The 26,866-nt window shown below is 40.4% G+C and overlaps 1 protein-coding gene across 3 annotated transcripts in view; it reads left to right on the top strand.

The window, feature by feature from the left end:
• The window catches only part of pde5ab (phosphodiesterase 5A, cGMP-specific, b), a 47,625-nt gene that overhangs the window by 13,009 nt on the left and 7,750 nt on the right, over positions 1–26,866 (top strand). Inside the window, exons 1-13 of one of the 3 annotated variants that reach the window (XM_076973051.1) lie at positions 11,616–11,874; positions 14,548–15,187; positions 16,361–16,450; positions 16,566–16,637; positions 16,846–16,935; positions 17,026–17,163; positions 19,861–19,928; positions 21,916–22,024; positions 22,380–22,455; positions 23,074–23,249; positions 23,903–23,953; positions 24,830–24,976; positions 26,425–26,550. In XM_076973051.1, the coding sequence (XP_076829166.1) occupies positions 11,780–11,874; positions 14,548–15,187; positions 16,361–16,450; positions 16,566–16,637; positions 16,846–16,935; positions 17,026–17,163; positions 19,861–19,928; positions 21,916–22,024; positions 22,380–22,455; positions 23,074–23,249; positions 23,903–23,953; positions 24,830–24,976; positions 26,425–26,550 (1,878 nt within the window). In that variant the 5' untranslated portion in view covers positions 11,616–11,779. Of the gene's footprint in view, positions 1–11,615; positions 11,875–14,547; positions 15,188–16,360; positions 16,451–16,565; positions 16,638–16,845; positions 16,936–17,025; positions 17,164–19,860; positions 19,929–21,915; positions 22,025–22,379; positions 22,456–23,073; positions 23,250–23,902; positions 23,963–24,829; positions 24,977–26,424; positions 26,551–26,866 lie in introns of those variants that run through there. The other 2 variants (XM_076973050.1, XM_076973052.1) reach the window with 2 other exon arrangements.

Below are 26,866 nucleotides of genomic sequence, written 5' to 3'. Positions count from 1 at the left end.
TTCACACACACTCAGACAACAACTTTGTATTAGACATGGAGAGAAAAACTGTTTTGTAGGAACATCCAATTTACCTAACCTCCATGTTTTGGACTGAAGCGACTAGTGTACAGAACTCAATCAATTAAAATTTATTTATATAGCTTTTTTTGTCACAAAGCATCTTTACAAGTGTCCGAGTCCAAGCCCCCAGTGAGCAAGCCAAGGGTGACAGTGGCACTGAATGTTCTGCAGCTGGTTGCTTGCCCTTGTCCGAGCTGCAATAATGGTTCACCTGGGTCTTCTCCAGTAACCACATGGTTAAATACCTCCTTAAAATTACATTCAAAACTAGTATAGGAATATTTGATTGGGGAGTCGGATATCCAGAGGTCTGTGGCAATGCAATGCCTTGGCCGTGAGGAGAGTAATGGCTAAAGCTACTTAAATGATATCAGTAGGGAAAGCGTTGTCCATGAGGCTAAAATACAGAGACAGGGTTGCCAACTTTTGACGTTCGCTTGGAGTGAGATTTTAACCTGGAGCCGGTGGCGAGTGTATTTTTTTGAGCGGGGGGGGGCGAACGAAAGTTGTTGAGCGGGGGGGGGGGGGGGGTGGCGAACGTAAAATGGACACAGATTCAGTGTTATATCGCCGGTGGATGGCGCCAGAGCTAGCGAACTAGTAACGTATTGAATCATATATGTGGATCTGAGGTAAATAAACTGGATATTTTTTTTCGGCGTGAGATATCGGAAGTGTGGCGTGAGAGCGTGTGAAAACGGTCAAATGCGTGTGTCTCACACTCAATGCGTGAGAGTTGGCAACCCTGCAGAGAGCACATCAGGACGAATCCCCTACACAACCTGGGAACCATCATACTTATCGAGAACTGCCTATCTCAGATGTTGTAGGTATGGATTCTGTGTGTGGTATTGACTGGAGGGGTTGTGTTTGGACTGGTGATGGACTGGGCCATACTTTGCAAGACTCATGTTAGGTGTTGCAGGTGTTGGTCGTGAAACCCCCATGAGATTTCCTTGTGACATCAGGGAGGTCTGGATGTCCTTATAACCTAGTGGATCCGATGATGTTGAAATATTCTGTAACGATATGTACTCAGAATGAGAATGAGGATTCATATACATATTAAAACAAGGAGATCTCGATCAACAACAGATACAAAAATCCGAGGTACAAAAAGGACTAGACAGAGACAAAAACCAGAAGGCAGGCAGGGAAACTGGATAACAGGTAAGATATCAGAAGTAACTAGAAACACAGCTGTAACGTTATACTTGGAGGAGGCAGACACAATTGCGAAGAGATTTTAGGTGTATTGGCTGCAACTGAGTTAACAGAGGGGCAGGTAACAGATACACAGGCAGTCATGGCCTAGTGCAGGGGTCGGCAACCCAAAATGTTGAAAGAGCCATATTGGACCAAAAAAACAAAAAACAAATATGTTTGGAGCCGCAAAAAATTAAAAGCCTTATATAAGCCTTATAATGAAGGCAACACATGCTGTATGTATCTATATTAGCCTACCATCAAAATGACTAAGTTAGCTACAAATACGTAATGAGCATTCATGATTAAATGTTTATTCTCCCTGCAGTGTGTTCTGTAGAGAACAACGCACCACGTGACTGCTCTGTTGTAGGATGCCGCCTCAAGTTTAACTTCATTACAATATTAATGAATTATGTTTCATTGAATTGATGAAATTAAAGAAATTTAATAAATCAGGGTTGCCAACTTTTAAAGATCACTTGGAGTGAGATTTGAACCTGGAGGGGGTGGCGAACGTAAATTGTTACCGGGCGGGGTGTATAATGGACATAAATTAAGTATATCGCGATCGGTCGATATCCAGTGGTTGGCGCCAGAGCGAACTAGTAACTCATTGAATCATATATGTGGATCAGAGGTAAATAAACTAGATTTTTTTCGGCGTGAGAAATCGGATGTGTGGCGTGTGAGCGTGTGAAGACAGTCAAATGCGTGTGTCTCACGCTCAATACGTGAGAGTTGGCAACCCTTATAAATAAATTTGATTTTTGATGTCATTTTTATTTTTACGATTCGACAAAACAACAAAATGGAACGTGCATAACATGCCCCTTATTTGGGCACTAAACAACCCGTTTAATGTGACTTCTGTTTTCGGACATCACTGGTCAGCTTCTCAACATCGGGCATGTAAGATGTAACTTTAATCTTGACGCAGGACTGCAAACTCTCGTCTGTGAGGCGGGTGCGATATTTTGATTTGATGTAGTTCATGTTTGAAAATATCTGTTCGCACAGGTATGTTGATCCAAAGATGGATAATACTCCAAATGCATGTCTTCATGTTCCAATAATTGTCAGGAAGAGCATTCATGTGTCATAGACAAGTTTCTCGGGTGTTGGGAGGCTTTCAATTTCGCTCCATTTGTGGCTTTGGCCAAGTTGAGCTTTCTGTGACGAGTGACGTCTTCAAGCTCGCCGCCGGTTTGTTTCCAACAGCCACCTGCCTCATCCTGCCCTGCTAATAGAAACGTGTGTCGCAGGCTACGACGCAAATCTTCGTTGACATAAATGTTGAAATTTAGTTTCATTTATTCTACACATTCTTACAGCATTGGAAAACGTTTGGAATGTTGGTGTCATGTTTGTATCCTACAAAAACTATATTAAAACAAAAAATATATTTCTCTCCCCCATCTTTTTACATTTTCAAACATTTTTGAAAAAGCTCCAGGGAGCCGCTAGGGCAGCGCCAAAGAGCCGCATGCGGCTCTAGAGCCGCGGGTTGCCGACCCCTGGCCTAGTGGTTAGGGAACTGGTCTTGTGACCGGAGGGTCGCAGGTTCGATTCCCAGACCTGAGTAGGGGTGCAGGAAAAAATCGATTCGAGCTCGAATCTTGCTTCTAACGTTGAACGATTCAGAATCGATTCTCATTTTTTTTTATCGATTTTTTTTTCGGGTGCGTGTGTGCCTTCTCAGCCACCGTAGTGCTAGGCAAAACAAGGAAACGGCTTTGACTCTGTACAGGCATGCTAGTAACGCTACAGCGGGTTGTGTAGTGTACGGTATTTGTTGTTGCGCGCTAAAGTATGAAGTCCAAACGGCTCCGCGGTCTTTGAAAGCAACCATTTGGAAACACTTTAGATTGTACCGTCAACCCGGCCCGGGTTAGAATGGGCTTGATTGTTTGCACACGCATAAAGACGCTACAGATGATATTCAGGAGTTACAGTGATTATAACTCCTGGTAATTTTTTTTTCATCTGTGAAGTGGAAGTTCTGGCAGCTAACGTAAGCCTACCCATTTTATTAATATAACAGCACTTTTATTTTTGGAAGCACTTTCATATATTTTTTATATTTGTGATTTGTTAAGGAAAAACGTGTAATTTAGTGTAGTGGCCAGTTCTGGAAGCTAGCCTAAGCCTACCAATTTTATTTAATTTAGAACTAACAGTTTTATTAGTTGTAGTGTTCTAAGTGTCAGCCTCAAACAGTTGTCTTGGATTTACCTTTGTGTGTTTACATTATTGCAATATGTTGATAAAACCTTTACAATTATAATATCTTTATAAATGTACTCTGCTTTCATGCCAGCAGACCGAAGTAGCTCGTTTTGAATTGAGAATCGTTTTTTAATCGGAAAATAATCGTTTTTGAATCAAATCATTGGGATCTGAAAGAATCGGGAAAAAATCGAATCGTGACCCCAAGAATCGATTCTGAATCGAATCGTGGGATTCCCAAAGATTCGCAGCCCTAGACCTGAGGCCATGACTGAGGTGCCCCTGAGCAAGGCACCTAACCCTCAATTGCTCACTTGTATAAAAATGAGATAAAAATGTAAGTCGCTCTGTATAAGGGAGTCTGCCATTTTTTACATAAATATAAATGTTAAATCAAATCATTCCAATGATGATCCACACACACCCAACACATAAGCCTGGCTTAGACACACAGGTCTTATGTGATCAATGGGATATAGTGCAAGAATAGTGAGCAGACAATATAAGAATGTAACAAAACAAAACTGAAACAAAACTCAAAACAACAATAAATGACACAGGGAAATTAAGGGACAGGGACAGGGAAGCTGGTCAGAGTTGATGGGAAGATGGATGGAGCTAAATACAGGACAGTCCTTGAAAATTGCTGTTCACCAACGCTGTCCATCCAATCTGAATTTTGCAATTGACTATTTTGCAAATAAAAATGGGCAAAAATGTCAGCCTCCAGATGTGCAAAACTGGAGACAAAACTTTTGAGACATAACCCAAAAGACGTATATGTTACGGTAGAAGGAGGCAGACACGAAGAGCGGGTAACTTCAGACATACAATGTTTATTTGGTGCACAACGCATAAAGTGCGGCGTGGATAGCGCAAGGACTCAACATAGAACACTCACAACGGCACGAACTTTAGACAAGGACGAGCACGAGACATTGCGCGAATGCACATTAAATAAGTGTAGAACACATACCCTCATGATCACGAGACAAGGCACAGGTGAGACTAACGAACACACTCACAAACAACCCACACCCACAGAACTACAAACATGGACATAACTAGACGCAGACAACATAACGACACGCCCACAAGGAGGGGTCTGGAGCTGTCACCGTGACAGTATAGCTGTAATTGCAGTGAAAATTGGTCCTACAAAATATTTACTCAGGGACCTGAATACAAATGCACACCACACTACCCAGATTTTTATTTGTAGAACATTTTGAATACCATGCCTAATTTTCTTTGCACTTCACAAATTCTTGCTACTTTATCAAGAGGTATGAATAATTTTACAATGCACTGTAACTCATTGAACTCATATCTTATATAAAGTCAAGCTTTATTACTTTGCTTTATTATGCACCCATATAAAGAGTTGTAGTGTATTGGATAGATACAACTACAATGCAAATACAAACACAACGCTGATGAACTCAGATCCATGTGGCTCTGAGGTCACTTGGACGTCCTGCAATGTAATAGCTACATTACCTCTATTGTTTTTCAAACAATCAGTAGGAGGTGTTGCTTGGCAACAAAGGATAGTTGCACAGTTTCTGCTTTTCAAAACTCACTAAGAACATGAAAACGACATTTTGTTAACCCCTTGGTCACATTCTCATTTGTTCTTTAAGTTTTACTAATTGTTTGTCTGGAAATGAGGAAAAATGTGTGCCAAAATCAATGACTCTCTGTTACCACTTTAATAGGAACACCACACTAATGCTGGCTAGGACTTCCAGCTGTTCTCACAGCAGCCTCATTTGTATTGCTCATTTATTGCTTAGAGAGCCAACAACTACCCGGAGTCAAATTCTTTGTGTATGTACATATACTTGGCCAATAAAACTGATTCTGCTTCTGATATGTCATGAATTTCTCAAGGCACTGTGACGACATGACGTAATTACTGCAGATTTGATGCATGTTAATCCTGCACTTCTCCCATTCTTCCACGTCCCAGAGGTGCTTTATTGGATTCAGATCTTGTGTCTGGATATGCCACTGACATACATCAAACTTACTGTCATGGTCATGGAAGCAGTTTGAAATGACTTGTGTTGAGAAGAGTCATTAAAGGATGTGAAATTGTCATCACAAGGATATGTGCATGGCCTGGAAGAAGACTCAAATAGGCTTTGGCATTCAAACCATGTTCCTTTGGTATTTGGGGGCCTAACGTGAGCCAGAAAACATTCCACATACCATCACACCACCACAGCAGAAATCAAGATTCATCAAACCAGGCAATGTTTTTTACAGTCTTCAGCTGTTTTTATGGTTTCCCCCACTGGCATCAAGGTTTCCATGGTCATAGAACCATGTGGCTTTGTTTTACTTCACTATCTTTATTGTATCCATCCTATCTTCTGTTTTAAATCAGTTGTTTATAGATGTTTGTATTTTATATTATTGATAAGGCAGTCACCCTTCCTTGGTCATCAGAGACAAAAAAAGACAGGTCACAAAAAGAGACATATAATACTCCATTTACATTTCTGCCCAGTTACAAACGGGTGGTTTGCTGCTTCCTTCAGGGGCAATCAGTCCTTCCATTATCTCTGTTGCAGTGCAGTGAAGGTCAGGCAGACAACACCAGAATGAACACCAGAAGCCTGCAACAAATGCTCTCTCACATACACACAGCCAAAGCATGACCTTTTCATAATACTTAACACATATTCATTATCAACACACCAATGAATTAGTAAAAATGTACTATGAAATAAATATAAAGATATCACTACCACATGCTGATTGGTGGTGCAAACTTTATAACATGTTTGAGTCCTGTCACTTTGTGAACTATTTGCTGTCCAGTTTTAGTGAGTCTGTGTGTGTTGTAGTTTCAGAATCCTGTTTGTGTCACTAAACAGCTAAACGGTGATTGTAAAGAATGGTCATTCAAGGTAATGGGGCTGTCCAGTCAATTTAAACCTCTCAGCCCACTGTAACATCTCTCATTAACCTCTCGAACTGCCCCTAACATACACTGGAAGCCATTGCATCATCAATTACTCAGATCTCACTCCCCCCCATTATTATGTTCAATTTGAGCACTAAATGCTCACCCACCGCACATATCTGCATGATTTTATGCATTGAACTACTGCCACACGATTGGTTGGGTAATTACATGAATGAGCCGGCGTACAGGTGTTCTACAGCCAGCTACTGTACATGCACAGGTGGAGACCACAGGCAGTCTGTGGGAAATCATAGGTTGGGTGCTGTTCTTAATTAAGGCTCAGGTTTTGGCCAGATTGCTGCTGTTGGCTGTGTGTTTGTAAATGGTGGCGCTCTCTCATCCCAGCAATGACAGTGACATGTAAAATTCCAGCTCCACTTGAAAATGGTCTGCTAAACCATTTAAATAACTAAAGTAATAATTTTGACACAAACACACAACTGATGATTTGTTGTGTTATGGTATGAGATATACCATACTCTGTAGTTGTACGCTTATAAGGAGGTGATTCAGGGCCGGCGCCAGGACATATACAGTGGTGGGGTGTCAGAAAATTTTGGGGTGGCGTATGTAATTTGTTGACGGGGGGGGGGGGGGGGGGGGGGTTAGGGGATGACGGCGTGTGACGATTGTTGAGCAGGTGAGGGGGCGCCGTGTAAAATAAATGGGTCTTATTATTTACATTGAAGGGGCAGGACACCTCGCCTGAGGGGGCGACGCTCCCTTTCGCCCCCCCGTGGCGCCGGCCCTGAGGTGATTCTAATAAAGTGGTCAGTGAGTGTACATCTAAAATGCCCCATGAAGCAGCACTAACTCAACTTCAGATCAATGATGGAAACTTTCCATTATACATAATGAATTATTTATTAGCCATTTTGTATTCACTGGATAAAAAGAATGGGGTTCAAGCTCAGGTAACTGATAAATACACATTCAGCTAAAAGACTGGAAATAGCTCAAGTTATTACCTTTGGCTGACAGATAAGTTCCAGATGAATGTTCACTGTTAACATAAGCTTGTTTTTTTTGCCCTGAATTACACCTTTGTTATACTTGCTGAGATAGCTATACATTCTTTAGGTTACTGTGAGACTGACAATCATCTTTCATATAATATGGGTAAGAGCATCTCATTCCCAGAGACACTGTAACATGGAAACAAAGTCCACTTGACTTTTGCTCATGACTGACCATTAAGAAAAACAGGACTTATGTAATGTGTACAAAGAGGGCTGATCTATGATTTATGCTTGTATTGCTTCCATTTTCAAACAGTTACTTAGCATTCATGAAACGAACACATTTGAATAAGACTACATTACAAAATGCATGCAACACATCTTTGGCCTGTGATGTCCGTGTATTATTAAAATAAGCAAATATTGCAATTTGGAAGAATTCTGTAACTACTAATATTCTGTACTTACTTATATATTATACTGTGGAAGGAATGTCTGACAATTCATAGTAATTGGAAGCTGATTTTAAGTATCGCAGATAGAACAGTGTCACGATATTTATTCAGTAATATTCAAGTAGTTTATTGAGACAGTATTAAAGCTGTTTTACAGGATTTTCACATTAAAGAAGTTACTTGTAAATTGTGTATAATATATGAAAGATCCTGACTGATTCATTTCTGTGCCTTTTGCTGTTCTTTTTAACTTGCTTTTCAAAGGTTTTCAGGACTTCTCCCCCACCCCTCATATAGCTCCACCTCTTCTGCTATTCCACCTGCTATTCCTGTTCTTCCACCCTCCACCTTTCACCTGCTTGCAGTCACACCTCCTCCCAAACACTATAAATAACTCCAGTCTTTCCATATGAGTCTGTGAAGTCCCTTTAATGTGAGTTGGATACCTACCCCCTGTGCATTGTGCCAGAGATGATGTACATTAGAAATGTCAGCCTACATGTCCAATTCCTCTTGCAAAGCCGCCCTAGCTGTCTGAGTAAAACTGTCCTGGTGAAAATATTATGACTAAATCATACTGTGATGACGGATGGAGACAGGCACGACGACGGTTTTAGTGCTGACTCGGTGATTTATTCTGTGTTGACAACGTGAAGTCCGGCGCAATAGCGCAAGCACACAAACACATGTAGCTCACTCAAGCACGAACTTTAGACAAAGACGAGCACAAGACACTGCGCGAACGCACATTAAATAGGTGATTAACACAGACCCTCGTGATCTCGAGACAAGGCACAGGTGAGACTACGAACACGCTCACAGACAACCCACACCCACGGAAGTACATATATGGACACAACGACACGCAGACAACGTAACGGCACACCCACAGGGAAGGGTCCGGAGCTGTCACCGTAACACATACAAAGAGCAGAAGAAGAAAATTGTTTTCTCTGTGTCACAGGTATGAAGAGAAATTCAGATCTCCACAACTTCATGATTGCATTAAATGAATTCAATTGCTTGATCATTTGCATATTTTTAAGTACTAATTGCCATATTAGTGTAAATGCATTCCAATGAGTTCTCCATTGTATGTGTGCCTGCCCATTGTTCCAAAGCTACTGCCCTGGGAAATGAAAATGAGAAAACACATAAAACAAATGAGACCTGCCCCTGTCTAACTGTCAGATGCATAATTGTGCTCAGTACTAACAATTAAGAAAGTTGCTAAAAGTTATATGGTAAGTTTACAGTGCTTTATTATGACTTCAAATAGGTCAGTCCCTACACTTCCACCTGCCTATCCATTGTAACCTTTAGGCCTTACAATGTACACAAAGTACTCTGCACTCAAGGCAGGTTTATGACGTTGCCTCAGGGGCCCTATGACACCAGCCAAGAAAGCCTCCATTCTGGCTCAAAGCATGTTTCCTGCAGCCACTATTTCACGGCCCTTTCCCTGCTTTCAATATTTATTTACTTCAAGTCCTGCTGGACCTTCTGATGCTCTGCAGGAACGGCTCTGTTTTTTCTCAAGCTCGTGGAGAAAGACACAAAAAGAAAACGACAGAGCAAGAGTTGGAGAGTGAGAGAGCGGGTCAAGGGGTGAGAGCACAGAAGTGTTTATTACCCCCACCACACACCACCACCATCCATACCTCCTCCTGTACTCCTCCATCCAAATACCACAGCGCTCAGAGCTGATTGCTCGGGACAGTTTCCATTGTGCCAGCTTTGCCCCTGGATAGCCAGCTTCTCATAGCCTCTTATCATCATTCTAGAGGAGTTATGATGCCAAGCAGACTGTGGGGTCTGCTGGAGGTAACTGTGCCTGGACAGCATGCATAAGGATGGGGTGTGCATGTCATGACAGCTGAAATGCAAAAACTTGCAAACAGTGCATGCATGTGGAGTAGTGCATGGTAACTGTGCATGAAGCTAATCCATAATGTACATATGTTATTGAAATAATAAGAGTGCTGAGATAACACAAAGCCTTCCTGTTTACTCTAAAGACTACATTGCATATCCCTCATCACTGGCTTTAGTGTACATGTTTTATGAAGACATTCCAAAAGGACATTGTTTATCTAATATCTATTTCATTCACCATTACAAATGTAGTGTAAATAACCATCAAGATCATATTATGTGTAGTTCCTGAGAAGGTCTTCCAAGCGTTTTAAAAATAGTAAATCTCCCTCTCAGCCTTGCGTGTTCACTGAAGGGCTCCATTTGGAAAAGGGCCGGGGGGCAGAGAGTCTGAACGAGGGCGTATTGTGAAGGTAGAGTTTGGTCCACACTGAGCACCGTTCACTGCCAGAGCACCGTTTGCCAGTGGCCATGTAGAGTGGAACAGCTGCCTAGTTTGGAGAATCATGTTTCTTTGTCAATGTTTCTGAACACTGCAATCATGTGTGTAGCAGCTTATGACAGTTTCACCATGTGCAAGCCCACTGTGTTCAGTCTTTTCCCCCCAGTCTAATCTGGGTTGCCCTAATTGTTTCTCCACTTGGAGAACCTTGTTAATAATGGCCACTGCTACGTGCTGAGTTCTTAAGATTTTTTCCATTGTGGGATTGTGTATAAGGACTTCTTCACTCTTTTGAGGCTATCTTCCAAGGCTATGACTAGGGACAGGGTTTACAATAGTGTTTGAATTGTTTAATGTAGTCTGGAGAATTATACAGTGGAATAGAGTGTTGTTTGACTTGTGACTAAATGGCAAGTGGGGGGAGTTTAGCTTTGGGTAAAATGACTGACTCCATCTGGACAGTGTTCTTGTATAGAGCCATGTCTTTGTGTGCTCTCATGGATACATGGAAATGTATCAGGTGACACCTTGACGGATGTTGCTTGACTATCGTGGCCATCAACTCTGGTGGCAAGATGGAAAATGAATGGAAGGAGGGCAGCAGACGGACAGAAGTAGAGGGAGGAAGAGAAGGAAGAGGAGAGATCCATCCATCTTCAACAATAGCATGTAAAGGACAGTATATATATATATATATATATATATATATATATATATATATATATATATATATATATATATATATATATATATATATATATAGTATGTCTTACTGAGTTTTATTCCACCAAACAAATATAATTGCATACTGTCTGAGTGACTATATGCCCAAAGGGTATCGTTATCTTACTCCAATCAAGTATAGGTTGAGTCACATTGGTGCCCTTGAGAGCACATATGTCTCTAAATTGTCCCATTTTCTCTGGAGAAAAAGAGGGACCATCTGCTGGTAAGGCTACACCATTGTGTATGATGGACACTAGCAGCAGGGATGTGGGTAGGGGGGTTGAGCCTGATATTATCGAACAGTGAAAGACTCATTGGGATCTATTGGGAGGCAATCTTTTAATTATGAAATCTGAATTTTTAACATAATAATTGAGGAGAAAATTTATGCTGTCCATATCAATTACTAAATAGGCAGTAGTCCTGTATGCAGCGTAGTAAATGTGCCCAATATTTTGTTTCACAAATTACATACGCAGCAACAACTTCGAGGGAAAAGCATAGATTATTAGTAATAGATTAATTAATTTAGTTGAATGCTTGACCAAATAATAGATCATATATAATGCAAACTATAGCGAGAGAGAGAGAGAGAGAGAGAGAGAGAGAGAGAGAGAGAGAGAGAGAGATAGAGAGAGAGATAGAGAGACAGACAGAGAGAGAGAGACATAGGTGTCAGTATCCTTTCCTCATACTGCTGGCGGGCGTGCGCACGCGATGTTGACAAGTGACAAGAGCTTCTCTTTACCTTTCTAAGAGAGTACACCAATCAGATTTAATATCTTACCGACTTTTTACTCTGAAGAGTAGTGCAAATGATTCTGGGGGGCTAAATTCTTATCGCGATATGGAGGGTTTTCCTTCAGAAAGCGAAAGGATGGAGGCTTGGCTTGACGACAATCAGGACTTCGCTCACTCATACTTTGTTCGAAAAGCCACCCGGTAAGTTATCTAAGGAAGTAGGCATGTGCAACCAGCTTTGACTAATGTGTTAATTCGGAATATCGTAGAGAAAAGAGTCGAGAATTGAATATGTCGCTTAGTGGCGGGACGTGTCTTTACAAACAACCGTGTGTGGTGCAGTAAAAGACGCCTCGCGGATAAAATAAAATCCTTTAATATTTTCTGATAATCATGCCGCTCTGACAGCTTTAATTTGTGATGTTCAAGATATATGTTGACATTTTATTTCGTTGTTTCGTTTATTTTGTTGGTATAGTTCTTATAGTTCTGTTTAGGTGTTGCCTATACAACGACTCAAACAGCTTGCTGGTCGTGCGTTGCTGCGTGGTGGCAACCCATTGTCAACAACATAGTGTAGACTTGACTCTTCGTATTACGCTTCTACATCTTCTGTTTCCCCTGTACCTGCATGAGACCTGTAGTCTTCTGCTGCAAGCACAGGCGTATGCAGACTGGTATTGCCCGTACAACTTGACCGCGCCACACAGAAAAACCCCCATTGTTGAACTGACACCTGCTCCATTTAAAGTGCAGGTGAACACGCATGGAAACTGCAAGTTATCTGCAAATTGTAGGAGGTAGCCTATTTTGCTGTGCATCTGCTATGGCTTACTGTATAGTTAAATAATATAACTGCTTTAAAAATAGTAAATAAAGAGTGCAAGCCACAGTAAAAGTACCACTGTTAAATCAATGCAAGGTTAAATAGGTTCTCGATGGACCATATAGCCTATACTATTTTCCTGTGCACACTATAATTTAGCTTTGGTGTTTTGATGGTGTTTCCTCCACTTCCATGCAAGGTGTTCTTTATAATGAATGGATTGGCTCTAAATTCAGCTCAAACCACCATCTCCTCTCTCTAGATAAGCAGTACTGAATTTAGTTAAGTTCAGAAAATATCTGGATTATGCTTATCCTTTCTGATTTATCCTTTCTTTTATCCTTCTTTTCCTTATCCTTTGAAATTTTGGCCTAACACCAAGAATGCATGTATGGTAGGTTAGCCATAGTGGACTGAGATTTTTATGTAGAAATGGTGACCAGTGAGTGGGGACTCTTCAAAGTAAGTGCTATTGATTTAACCATACAAGCAAAGAACATTTCAGTTGGAGTCCCGAGAGATTTCACTGAGGTTTGGGTTCTCTCTGAGGAACTCCTGTGACAGTCATTGTCATAGATTCTGCTCATTTAGTCATTTTGAGGCTGACAGAAGAAATAGTTCATTTTGCCAGAATTAGAAGACGATCTGACAGTGAATTTCACAGCCACAAGTTTTATAACCTCTGGGGTTTTCCACTTGAGTTGCTGAACTGAAGTTTTCAATTCAATATCATATAAAGGCCAAGTGGCTTAGACTTTGGACTTTGAACATTTAAATGTGTGTTTGGTGCTCTGCTGTACAGTTTTTCCATTGTCATTTGAGTACACCAGTCTGTTAAAGCTTTGCTGATTAGTCCTGCAGCAAGCTGTGAATAACGCATTAATCTGTGTGCTGTTCACCTCCCAGCTGGAGTAGGACTAAGAGGTAAGTTTGTGACTGGTCATTCTGGAACCAATATGAAATGTTTAGATCTGCATGCCAATCGAAGAAAGTGTAGAAAGATAATTGTCAAATAAAGATACAGTGTTCACATTTTCACATTTTTACTAGCTGCATAAATACATAGTTGAAAGGAAAGGTTAGTAAACTTTGGAATGGGCTTAGACTTTCTGCAGTAATGCTTTAATGGTCTTCAAAGCAAAGTTGTCTACTGCAGTATAGACCAGTAAGGCCTAAGCAGCAAGAATTGGTTTGATCAAAGACTGCAGAGGGACCTCAGAGAAAAAAAAATGTAGCTGGAAAGGGTGCCAAAAGGATTTCTAAAGACATCAGTTCACAGTCACACAGATGGTTTACAAATGAAAGAAATTCAGTTACTCTTGTTACTCTTGTTGTAGAAGCATGCATCTTTGAAGAACAGTGCTTATTTTGTGGGCAGATTAGATGAAAGTTCAAACTTTGGTAACTGTACCCGGCCTTATGTTTTGAGAAAACAAAAGCATAACATACCAATACCAAAATCTCATCCAAAATATGAAGCATGTTGGCGGGAACATAACACTGCAGGCCTGAGTTTTTGATCATTCAAGCAAGACATCCCACAGATGTATATGAACTGAAACATCATTGAGGATTGGCCAAGAATGACCTTCAAACCACTGCTCAGGACTGAGTAGCAAGCAGCTATATATTTAAGCTCATATTTTAGCCATTTGACCTCATACTATATAGCTCATATTTTAGCCATTTGACCTCATACTATATAAATTATGTTCCACTAGTTACTAAATATGTTCATACGTTTTTTCCTTGTTTGTTTAAGCAATGCATTTGATAAAGGTATAGTACAAAAAAATTCTGTTTTTACCTGTTCATTATTTATTATATTATATACCATTTGTTATCATTAGATCAGTTTACCTTTGCGGATCAATTCATACAAAAATCAAGGTAGTTCCAAAAGATTTCTGAGCTTTTTTTTATCCTCAGTGTAATCTGCATTAGTTAAGTGTCTACATGCAATCTCTAACTGTAGCCTGCCCATCTGTCCTTCTGAATAGCTTTTTAAATATCTCCAGCGCTCTTATTGGCTGTTTGTCATTTTTAAGGGAAATGGTCAACGCCTGGTTTGCTGAGCGGGTTCACTCTATCCAGCCCTCCAGAGAGGGGTCCAAAGCTCTTCCCGAACCCCTCAGTGCACTTCCTTCTCTGGGCCCCAGTGAGGCCCCATCGGCCAGCCCAGCTCCGTCCACCCCCACCCGCAAGATCTCCGCGTCAGAGTTTGACCGTCCCCTGCGGCCCATTGTGGTGAAGGACGCTGAGGGTTCACTCACCTTTCTCAGCGACACAGAACGGGTGCAGATGCCACCCCCACCTGCCCTAAAAACTGGCCCAGGAGGAGGGCCAGACGAGGATGGGGGTCAAGGGGACCACCAGCACGGAGGTGACCGGTGCACTCGCCTGCTGGAGCTCGTCAGGGACGTCTCGAGTCACCTGGATCTCACCTCCCTCTGCCACCGGATATTTTTACACACCCATGAGCTGATCGCGGCAGACCGCTACTCGCTGTTCCTGGTGTGCGAAGACAGCTCCAACAAGAAGTTCCTGGTTAGCCGACTTTTTGACGTCGCAGAGGGAACCACTCTGGAGGAGGCGTCCAACAGTGGCATCCGCCTGGAGTGGAACAAAGGTATAGTTGGTCATGTGGCAGCAACAGGCCGGCCTCTCAACATCAAGAATGCGTATGAGGTGAGGTTTTCATTTCTAAGTTGCTGTTCTGTGGACATGGCTCTGTCCTCTTCATTAGACTACACACTAAAAACAAAATGAAGACAATGACAATAAAAAATGATGCGCCTAATGTTGAAGGTGATATTTTGTTCTGTGAGAGAATGCAGACATTTAAACACTTAAAGCCATTAATTACTTAAATGTTGATTTTGGTAGTGTTATCATTATTAAATTATTAGCTTGGAATTGAAGTGCTTGGAAAATCTGATGTCATAGTGGTTATAAGGGTGTCGGATTTGGCAGTGCAGAACACAGGTCAAGGCTGTATTTAATTTGATGTACTGTGGGTCAATGAGTGTCACTTGTTTTCCCGATAGCTGTGCATAGTATCTGTTGACACACTTTGTTGACATTTGGGTTATATGACCACCTGCTGTGCATTAACCTATGGAGGTCTCAATAGCTGAAATGATTCACATGCATTGCTAAGTATTCTACTGAGGTCACATTAGGTTCCCCAAGAGTGGCAGCAAAGTCAATATTCAGTAGTCAGTAGTCAAAGTCAGAATTCAGAGTTAAAGAACACTAATTGTAGGATCTAAAATAAAAAACAATGTATAACAGTATTATAACATATATCATACAGTCCAGAAATTATAATATTTACATTATCTGTCTTGTTTACATTATGCATTGGTTGTTGTGCAGTTCAGTTGCTAGCCAACAGTTCAAATTAAGGTAGTGGATACTTTTAGCCATGCTTAATTTATATTAATTGTGTTTTGTCTCAAAGATATTTACATCCATGCAAGGCTTCCTGGGACAATATAATATTGTGGACTGATATGAGAACAGGAGATAAACCAGGGCATTATAGGACATACCTAAGATATTGTGGTTATGCAATGTGGTGTATTTGCTGCATAGATGTCAGGGTCAAAACACAAGTAAAGTCCATAATAATAGTAGTGATAGTAGCAAAGAAACTGTAGCTGTCCTAAATATAGTGTGTTAGGCACATTGAAAAATACATTATGGAGATTTATTTGTAGGTCTGCTTGTGAGAAATATCAGATAACTGTTTTTAGGTCTGGTTTACTAAATACATTGAACTTTATATTGATTAAAATTATAATTGTAGCTCTGATTGTAACAAAAATGTTAAATGTAAAACTTATGTTATATCTGTAGGATCCTCGATTCAATGCAGAGGTGGACCAAATCACGGGGTACAAAACACAGAGCATCTTATGTATGCCAATAAAAAACCATAGAGATGAGGTATGAGACAAGGAGCAAAAATAATGTAGTAGAATTTGAAGATTTGGGGGGGATTTTATTACTGCCTAAACAACAAATAACACAGCATGTGTGTTTCTTTATCATCATCTTAAAGGTTGTTGGTGTGGCTCAAGCAATCAACAAGAGGTGTGGGGAAAACAGTACCTTCACAGAGCAAGACGAGAAGGTGAAGGCTATTTTGCAGCTTTCTTTTATAGGTTTGTCTTGCTTAGTAAAGATTGCTTTTTGTCTTCTTTTTAATTTTCAATTTTCAAACATAAAATTTTTTTGAGTTTTGACTCAAAAACTAGGACTAGGATTCTTAAGTTGCTGGTTTTTTTGTAGATTTGATTGATTGTAGATTGATACTAAATGTTGCTGGGTTTTGTGTACAGGACTTTTCTTCCTATTTGGCTTTCTCGGGTATTGTCCTACACAACGCACAGCTCTATGAGACCTCACAGCTCGAGAACAGGAGGAATCAGGTATCCTGTCCTTCTCAATCTTGATTAGAAAACGTAAAGCAAGAGCTTGGGTCTTGTGTTCTTACCTGTCCAATTAATCTTCTGGTTTAGGTTTTGTTGGATCTGGCCAGTCTGATCTTTGAAGAGCAGCAGTCTCTGGAGGTTCTATTAAGGAAGATTGCCGCCACCATCTTGTCTTTCATGCAGGCTCAGGAATGCACTGTGTTTATTGCAGATGGTGAAACATCGGTGAGTTAAGAACACTTTAACATTTGACTTTTCATTGAATAATTAAAGGGTCTTGATACAAGTGTAAGATAATCATTACAAATACTACCATATTTTAGACACTGGGGGAAGTTTCGGCATCAACAGCATCTTCTTTGGAAATATATATTGTTTTGTATGTTTTCAGCCATGAGCAAAAATACCTGCTTTTTGGCTGCATTGTAAACACAGCTCATTGTCATAAAAAAAATAAAAAAAACATTAAATGCAATTGAGTGTTACAGGAGAGATAGAGAGAAGGATATTGCAAAGGAATAAGCAGTTTATGCTGTACTAAAGAGCACCTGTTTGAGGGTAAGAGTATTCACTTGATGGACCAAAATTATGTTTGCTGATGAGCTCATAGAACCTCAAAACACTAATCAGGAATCACTGCAGCAGTAAAGTCTGTTGGAGCTATAGAAAAAAACATTGACTGGCCATAAAAAGAGAAAATGCTTATTGCAGACTGGATGAAGGAATATCTGTATATGGCTATTGTTACAGTAGATCATTTATCATTGTAGACTTTAAAAGCACAGTGTAAGTAATGTGAAGCTCAGAGAAACACACATTCATGTAACCTTTCACCCCTGATTATGACAGTGGTTTCTATTTAAGAGTGGATGTCATTCCAAGTGCTAAAAGTGACTTTTCCAAATGTAATTTTATTGTCACTTTTATTAAATGTCACTTTTATACATTGTAAAAATCTAAAAATGTTATGATTATGATTTGAAGAACAGAACTTTAAAAAATTGACATATATTACGTGTGATATAAAGTTTAGACCAAACCTAGTCACCATTTTTGTGAGGAGAACCAGTACTGGGTATTTTGGTGTGCCGAGCTGAATGGGTGAGTGGCAGGCCAATCAGTAGGCAACACTGGTTTCCTTTACAGCAGAACCACAAGCAGAATATTGCCTGAATTGCTGCCTTATTCTAAACTGGCAAAGAAGCAATTACCAGACACACACACACACACACACACACACACACACACACACACACACACACACACACACACACACACACACACAGTCACACAGTTATAGTCACTTAAAATCCCATGAAACATAAACATAGACACATAGAATTTTATATATATATATATATATGAAGCAGGCCAGGGGAACTCTCTAGTATGGTTATTTATAGTAAGTGTCTGATGTCAAGTGCAGCCAAGGATTCTAAGGTATCACATGGGGCAGGTGAGTCACTGTAGAAAATTGGGGTCAAAGCCCCTAATTCAATCTGTTACATTGTCACAGATTTTCTTTTCCCAGTGCAACCAGGACAAGCACACTTCTCCAAGTTCACGTACTGCTTGTGTTTTATGAATATCCCGTGTTTGCCAAACAAGGTCATAACACTAACACTCCCATAGACTAAGAGGTGTTGCTGAGGTGTTGGAGAGGTATTAGGTACTGCCAAAGAATGATTTAACTTATAATCCTGATGCAGATCATCTCTGAGGGGGACTGCAGTTGGAGCCAAAAGCTAAAACCAAATTCTCTAGCAGGTTGCAATGAAGACAAGAAAGATCTTTCTAGACCTGGTAATGATGGTGGTCAGGTTGCTTAAGCTGTGTGGGTTTAGATGTTTTTATATCTTTATACTGCAAAGACTCCCCTGAGAGCAATTTTGGGAGGCTGAAGAGGGCTTATCTTATATTAAACAGGTGTTTATACTAAAGGATGTTTTTTTGTTCTTATTTTCTTTACAAGGAAATGTCTCAAAGTTTATGAAACCATTAAAGTCAAAAATTGCATGGTGGGCTGTATGCGGGGTAATATCTTATGAATGTTGATGTTGGCCTTTCTCTGTGGGAGGTCTGCTTTGCCCTACTGTGGTCTCCTGCAGTCTCCAGCCACTTGCTAAGAGAGACATGTCTTAATGGTCCAGGAGGCCGAGCGCTCAGAAGAAATCCACTTAGTCCAATCACACTGAGCTATATGGGCTCCAGTGAGAGATCTGGGGTTTGTCAGCTTGACAGAAATTTTGTTGACTGTTGATACAGCACTACTGTATGTCTTCAAAAAAGGAGAGCCTAGCTAATGTTTACCTGGTGAACATATTCTTCTTTAACCAAGAGTTACACTTGGTGTTAGTTGGTTGAAGCAAGCAAATTACAAACAACTAGTTTTCTAATATTCTTTCCTCTTAAAATTAATCTGGATGGCACCCTGGTTCATCCTATCCTGTTTTCATGGTCTCTTACAATTTGGAAAATGCAGTTTTTATTAGGCAAGCCCAGGTTTGCAGACAAGTCCCTATAAGGAGGTAACCGTGTGTGTAGGAATGCTGAGATAAACTCAGCTTCTGGCAGAGCTGATGAATAGTATATTAAATTTCCTCTCTGTTTATTGTAGAGATCGTTTACAGGTTCTTCCGAGTCGCCTGCTTGAATAATGCCATTTGGCCACCACCAGCATCCAAAACGATTTTAATTGTTGCAGGCGGGAAATTCTAACCCGTCTAGAAACAGACAAACACAAGCACATTAAACCATGCAGCCGCCGGGATTCCGGGTCACGTTTACCCAGTCAGTCACTAGACACTAACAGCATTAAAAGGACCCAGAAACCACTGGCTCCCCTTACGTGAAAGCTTGCCTGAGTTTACCTCTGTGCATAGTGCGGCCATTTAGCTTATGACTGTTCTGTTTGTGTCACAGAACGCTTTCTCAAGTGTATTCCATATGGAGTATGAGGAGCTCACTGGGTCTGGCGAGTATCCAAACAGGTAAGAATCTGAGTTCAGAGAGGCATGAGTTTGTGCATATTGCAATTACAAACCACATATCTGTGTTTAAAGTCAAGGTCACAAGTGATCCAGATGAATGATGTTCAAGTGAGTTTCTCAATGACGTGTGATCACAAATGGACAATGAACAAACCATTGCAAGGCTTTGTAGATTTCTTTGTAAAGCTCTTTAGCCAGAACAGCATCAAGACAGAAGCTTATACCCTTGTTAGAGCACACTTTGGCTTCAACAATGGCCTCATCCATAGTGGCTTTGACAGGTGCTTAATCATAATCTGTTTAGGCTAACCTGTGTCCACAGAGCGATTTTCTTTCTTTTGGAATCCATCCGAGGATTTTCAGAGAGGCATGGAACTCACTCCCCAAACTGCACGTACATGCCTGTTTTTTAATGTGGGAGCTCCATTAAAACCACAAGCTCTTTCTGACAGTTCTATTACTCACACATGCGGCTGGTAATCGACTATGTGGAAAAACAGAGTAAGGATCATGTAGTGTATCACAGGCACTGTCCTACATAAAAAATAATATTCTTTTCTAAGAAAATATGGCTTTCATCATAATTGTTGTTTTTTATTGAAGGTAGCTAAAATGCAGGAACTTTCAGTGCTTTGCAAAAGTATTAATTCCCTTTGAATGTTTTCACATTTTTTCATGTTACACCCACAAACTTTAGTGTATTTTATTGGGATTTTATGTAATGGACCAACACAAAGTAGCAATTAATTATGAAGTGAAAAAAATTATACATAGTGTTCAAACTTGTTAATAAATAAAAAATTTGAAAAGTGTGACATGCGTTTGTATTCAGCTCCCTGCACTCTGACACCCCTAAATAAAGCCCAGTCACCTTATTAGGTCCACCTGTGTGTAATTTATTTGCAGAATAATTACAGCTGTTCTGTGAAAGCCTCAGAAGTTTGTTAGAGAACATTAGTGATCAAGCAGCATCATGAAAAGCAAGAAACATACCCGACAGGTCAGGGATAAAGGTGTGGAGATGTGTTAAGCAAGGTTAGGTTATAAAAAATATCCCAAGCAATGAGCATCTCAATCCATCATCTGAAAATGGAAGGTGTATGGCAGAGAACCACAGTTCTGGTGGGAGAATCTGTCCCACAGATCTGGCCTTTATGGAAGAGTGGCAAGAAGAAAACTATTTCTGATAGTAAGTCATAAGAAGTGCCGTTTGCAGTTTGCAACAAGCCATGTAGGGGACACTGCAAACATGAAAACTATGAACACTTTTGCAAGGCACTGTACAATATGAGAGTAAGAGAGAGAGCATGAGCTTTGCTTGGGAAGCATATTATTTTCTCCTCATTCTCTATCATTCCTCATTTCACTGGCTCTGAAATACAGACACATTTTTTGGTGCTTGCATACTAGCACAGGCCAAATGTCTTAATTTGTGTGCATGCAACAATAGTTCACTATTCTACAATAGTTCACAAAATTCACAAAAATTAGTTCACTATTCTCCAATAGTTCACAAAGTCTGATGTTTACTGATGACATTCCTTTGGATGACAGAAGGTCATATCTTGAAGCATTTTACCTTAATGAAATGATGCAAAATGGTTTGTTAGATTAATCTTTGTACTGAATATTTGTTTTGAAGATGTTGCCCTTTAGAGGATTACTCTCATGAAATATTTGTGCTTTAGATCTCTAATGCACGGTGGGCTAGAGAACCGAATCACAACGTATTTTATGAAGCAAAAAATAAATATCTAAAATAGAATTAGTGAATTAAGTGGGAACATAAATGCATTAGATTAGATTTTCAGTGTTACCAGAGGTTGCCTTTAATTCTTTTTCAGTAGAACTGTGGAACCATCTTATGATGATTATGGGTTTAAGCCCATAAATTCTTATGAAAAAACTGATGATTTGATGCTTTGAGAGGATGTGTTACAGATACTGTTATTCAAACCATAGACCACATAAAATTGTTTCATTACAGGGATGGTGATGTGAATAAGATTAACTACATGTATGCCCAGTATGTGAAGAACACTATGGAGGCTCTGAATATTCCTGACATCACAAAGGACCAGCTATTTCCATGGACCGTGAGTAATGAGCATTGCACTGGAATCCTTTATCCCAAAGGGGAATTCCTTCTAGTGTGTGATTGGTTGTGTACCTGTTGGTTGTACCTGTGTTAAAAATTGTAAAGCGACCTTGGGTATCTTGAAAGGTGCTATATAAATTGAACATTCATTCATTCCTGGCACTGAGAATTCTCACAAAGTTTTCATAGATATTTTTGCCTTTGTATTGTCTACACCCTTGGTAAAAATATATATTTTCTATGCCAGATGTTGATCTCATAATCTCATACTTACATAAGGCCTTGACTCTTCCTGAATCTACATATCTACATATATATATTATCACTCTTCTATATATTATCACTCTTCCCAGTGTGAGAGCCCAAATTACCATGTCAAGAGTTTGTTGTGTACACCAATCAGGAATGGGAAGAAAGATAAAGTAATAGGTAAGACAACCTGTGTGTGTGTGTGTGTGTGTGTATAAGGGTAATTGCCAACTCTTAAATCCTCAAATTTTACTTCAAATTAGAAAATACACGCATCATCATCCCAATGACCCAAGCCTAAACTCCACAATAGGGGATAAATCACTGCGGTTGTCAGTAACCTACAGTAGACATCCTTATGCATTCTCAAATAATTTCATTATCCGGCTAGACAGAATGTGCCATCCTGCTACTCAAATGAAATTTCCTTATTTCCATTTGCTTGGAAATTCCAGTTCGTTCGTTACAAAGACCCAGATGAACTTCTTTTATATCAAGCTTATGTCATTATCTGCTTTTACAAGTACAGTCTTATATTGCTTGGTATATATAACAAACAAAATAGTCAACAGACCAACATTTGTTGACACAGAATGTGTGTAAAAGTAAAGGCTATAAACAATAAATGTTACTAAGAAATTGATATTGCATTTCCTGGAGGACTGATTGTTTATGGCATACCTGGTCAGACTTCTAACATTGTTCAACATGTGTAAACCAAGAAGAGGCCTGGCAACAAGACGTTACATGGCACTTTGCCCATGAGGATTGTCACAGGTTGTTTTCTCCCCTGTGAAGGTGTGTGCCAGCTGGTCAACAAGATGGATGAAAGCACAGGTGAGGTGAAGGCCTTTAATCGCAACGATGAGCAATTTCTAGAGGCCTTCGCCATCTTCTGTGGGCTAGGTATCCAGAACACACAGATGTACGAGACTGTGGAGAGGGCCATGGCTAAGCAGGAAGTCGCACTCGAGGTCAGTGAACTCATTCATTTATTAGCAGACAACAAAACAAGAAAAAATATTCTAATTAAACCCACGGGGCGGTGCTCACAAGGATTAAAGATGAAAGATAATGATCTGCTGCTGTCACCTAAATAGGGTTTGTGTAGGTGGGTCTCTTAAAAACAAAGCATTCCTTTTGGATGGAGGTGACGACGCCCCCCCAGCCGCATGCTCCTCCCAGACTCCCAGTCATGCACCACCCTCTCCTGCCTGCACCCACCACTTCTCTTTTTTCCCAACTCAATCTTCCTCTGATCTGTCTGCTGGGGGGGGGGGGGCACTTCCCATCAGCTGACAGCATGGTGGCCCACTCCCCTACCCAACCCCAACCCCACACCACTCCCCACCAGACCCTGTCCTCCCGATCCTTCACTTAACGCCCAGCCTGTCAGTTTTATTCTCTCTCACTAACGACCCCTCAGACAGTGGCAGCAGCAATGTGAACTGAAGATAAAAGGGCGTGGTTAAACTCAAATTCAAGTGTTAACCTGATTTAAGTAAACATCTAAACATCAAGGCTTCGATGAACTCAATGTGCCACTGTCATGTGTAAGAAGAAGTGTGCATTTCCTGCTCACCACCATGCCTGTGTATGTATGTGCCTCTATGCATGTGTCCTTCAGGTTCTCTCTTACCATGCCTCCGCTGGGGAGGAGGAGACGCGGGCGCTGCAGGTAACTGCGGTAAATTGCACTTTATTCATTTATTACCTCTTGCTTCGTAAACCTCGGCATTGCACACTCTGCAAACGTCATCAGTTTACTGATGGTAATAAGACCGGCGGCGTTAGCCAGGGGTTAGAGATGGGAGTTCTCCAATATGTGCGAGGCCAGTTATGTTATGAATTTTGGAAAACTGACCTGTGTAGGTTTGTTGGGCAGTAGGGTAGGAATATTGTGGCTTATATATAATGAAAAATTTCAGTTGCTTTTATTTTGTAACAATTCCATGGTCTTTGTGCTACTTGTTTATGACTTTTTAAACATTCAATTGTCCTCTGCCATGTAAATTAACAGTAAAAAAAAAACTTGTTAGAATGCATTATTATTTTGTGGTGAATACATATACATAGTATGTATATAACCCAAAATTTGTTCCAAACCAGCGTAAAATAGCAGCTGAAAGTGGCCTAATCCTGCTTTTGTGCATCCTGTGTAGTTTTAAGACCATTTCTCTTGGGGATGAAAGCAAGATGAGAGAAGAAGGTGGCTGAGTGCAGCACAAATAGCATTTGTTGCCATGAAAGGCACCACTCTCAGTTAGAGAGACAAGCCGAGCACAGCTAAACGCTCATCCTGTGTGCTTCAAAATATGCTGATCACTGCTCATTGATTATTAATGCCTGACAGAGATCTCTGGAGTCGGAGGGTAATAGTCTGTTTACATAGACTGTGTGTGTGTGTGTGTGTGTGTATGTGTGGTGTTTATGCGTGTTTTATTTATCGGCTTTTGTTTTGGCATCAGAAAATAAATGTGAGGTTTAATGTGCTTTGATTTCTAAAATTATGGTTGTTCGTTGATGGTTGTCTGTGTGCTTTCTTTGTCAAAAGGCAGCCACTGTTCCCTCTGCCCAGTCTCTGAGACTAATGGACTTCAGCTTCAGTGACTTTGACCTGTCAGATGTGGAAACCACCCATGCCACTATCCGCATGTTTGTGGATCTAAAGCTCGTCCAGAACTTTCAAATGAAGTACAAGGTACATCTTCACTTTTGTATGTTTATGATCACTCGTACAGAAAAATATACTAATGAATAGATTCTGCAGGTGGGGAGGCACTGAACTGTAGTATAGCTCAAAAGAAGTGTTCTCCTGTCCTTACTGTAGATAAATACATAAATAAAATCGATGGGCACTCATCACGCCTGGCTGTTGTGAACAAAGATCCTTTTATGGCCCTTGGTGCCATGGGAGAAAGGTCACAGACGTGGAACAAAGACAGGTTTTTTTATTGAAATCGCCAGGCAGCCAATGCGGCCCGGGACCTTGTGAGTGAATGCAGGCACTCCTCAACCACCCCGGGTGGTGTCAGGTCCAGATCAATCACAGGGCAGCACTGCCACCAATGAGTGACCACCTTCGATGGGCCAGAGCTGCCGTTCGGCGTAAACACGCCAACTAACCTGGAAGTGGTGGGGCGGTGGGGGGAACTGGCAAGCCATGCCATTCGACTTTATCTTGTTGCACATGTATCTGTAGCATAGCCATGTTTGGGCCTGGTTTGTTCAGTTTGTTTTTTATTCTCTATACACTACACTTTTGTTAATGTTGTACTGTATATAGTAAACCAGTAAACGTGTTTATAGAAATTATGATATAGTACGCTTGTGATATAGTACAGTTTTTTCAGATTAATTCCTGTTAATTGTGAATAAATAAAAATGTTTTGTCTCTATTGATTGCATTTTCATATATTTATGGCATATACATCTACCAATATTTGCATTTTTTAAAGACTTAAAGAACAGAGACATGGTTTGTATTTTTCAAATGTGTGCAACACCATTGTGAACATGCAAACAAAGACGAGCAACAAACACACCACTGACACAAACTAAATACACTCACATTTAGACACAAGTGTAACACATAATGCACACAAGAGACAGGTGAGACTAATGACACAGACGAACACACCAAGACATACACGGAAGCGACCGTATACAAACGTAAACACGTGGACATGTATAGGGAGGGGCCAAGGATTGTAGTGTGACAGTGATATTGCTTAATTTGTCATTCTTAATTCTTAAATTGTGTTTGGATTTGACTGCTGCCTAATTCATACTTAATGTAAATACTAATTATGAGGTGATGCCTGACTCATTTTATTCTGTACAGTATCCACGAACATGCTTTTTGTACATTGGTATTATTTTGGTTAGTATATTCTTATCATACTGCAGAGATAAAAAGAATTGACAATTGATAAAGTAAAGTAATTTGATTAGTAATTTTCCTGGTTTGCAATTGAATTCTAAAAGCCACCAAATTTAATATACTTTTTTTCCATGATAAGATGTCTACATGACTAAAGAGTTGTTATCACCATTTCAGGTCTTGCACTCTTTCTGGGATCTCTCTGCTTCTCTGGCCTTCCGCATGTTTCTGACCAGTTCTTGACTGCTATTTTTGACTGTTTTCAGAGCCTGTGCCAATGGGTCTTGAGCGTGAAGAAGAACTACAGGAAGAACGTGGCCTACCACAATTGGCGGCATGCCTTCAACACATCCCAGTGCATGTTTGCCATCCTAAAAGCCGGGAGACTGCAGGTCAGTGCAACTAACAGATGCAGGAGAGTGCTGGTCATGTCAAAATCAGCTCCAGAATTTCAGTCCAACATCTAATTATTACTAATTATACTCATTAGCTGGTTAGCTAGCATTACCAGTGTGTTGTTATCAGCTGATATAAAGTCCATTGAAGGTACATGCCTTTATTGTGACTAAAATTGATTATGAATGACAGACGTATCTTGTGCAGCTCTTTAAGGAATTATGTAATATGTGCTCTCATGTTTGCACATGCTAGGCCACTGAATTCTGTATCCTCTTTCTTCTTGAGAAGACAGGCACATGCCATTAGACA

Source organism: Brachyhypopomus gauderio, chromosome 14 (genome assembly GCF_052324685.1).
Source record: "Brachyhypopomus gauderio isolate BG-103 chromosome 14, BGAUD_0.2, whole genome shotgun sequence".
NCBI lineage: Eukaryota > Metazoa > Chordata > Actinopteri > Gymnotiformes > Hypopomidae > Brachyhypopomus > Brachyhypopomus gauderio.
Note: the sequence above shows the minus strand (reverse complement) of the source record. Positions and strands in the feature narration are given on the sequence as shown.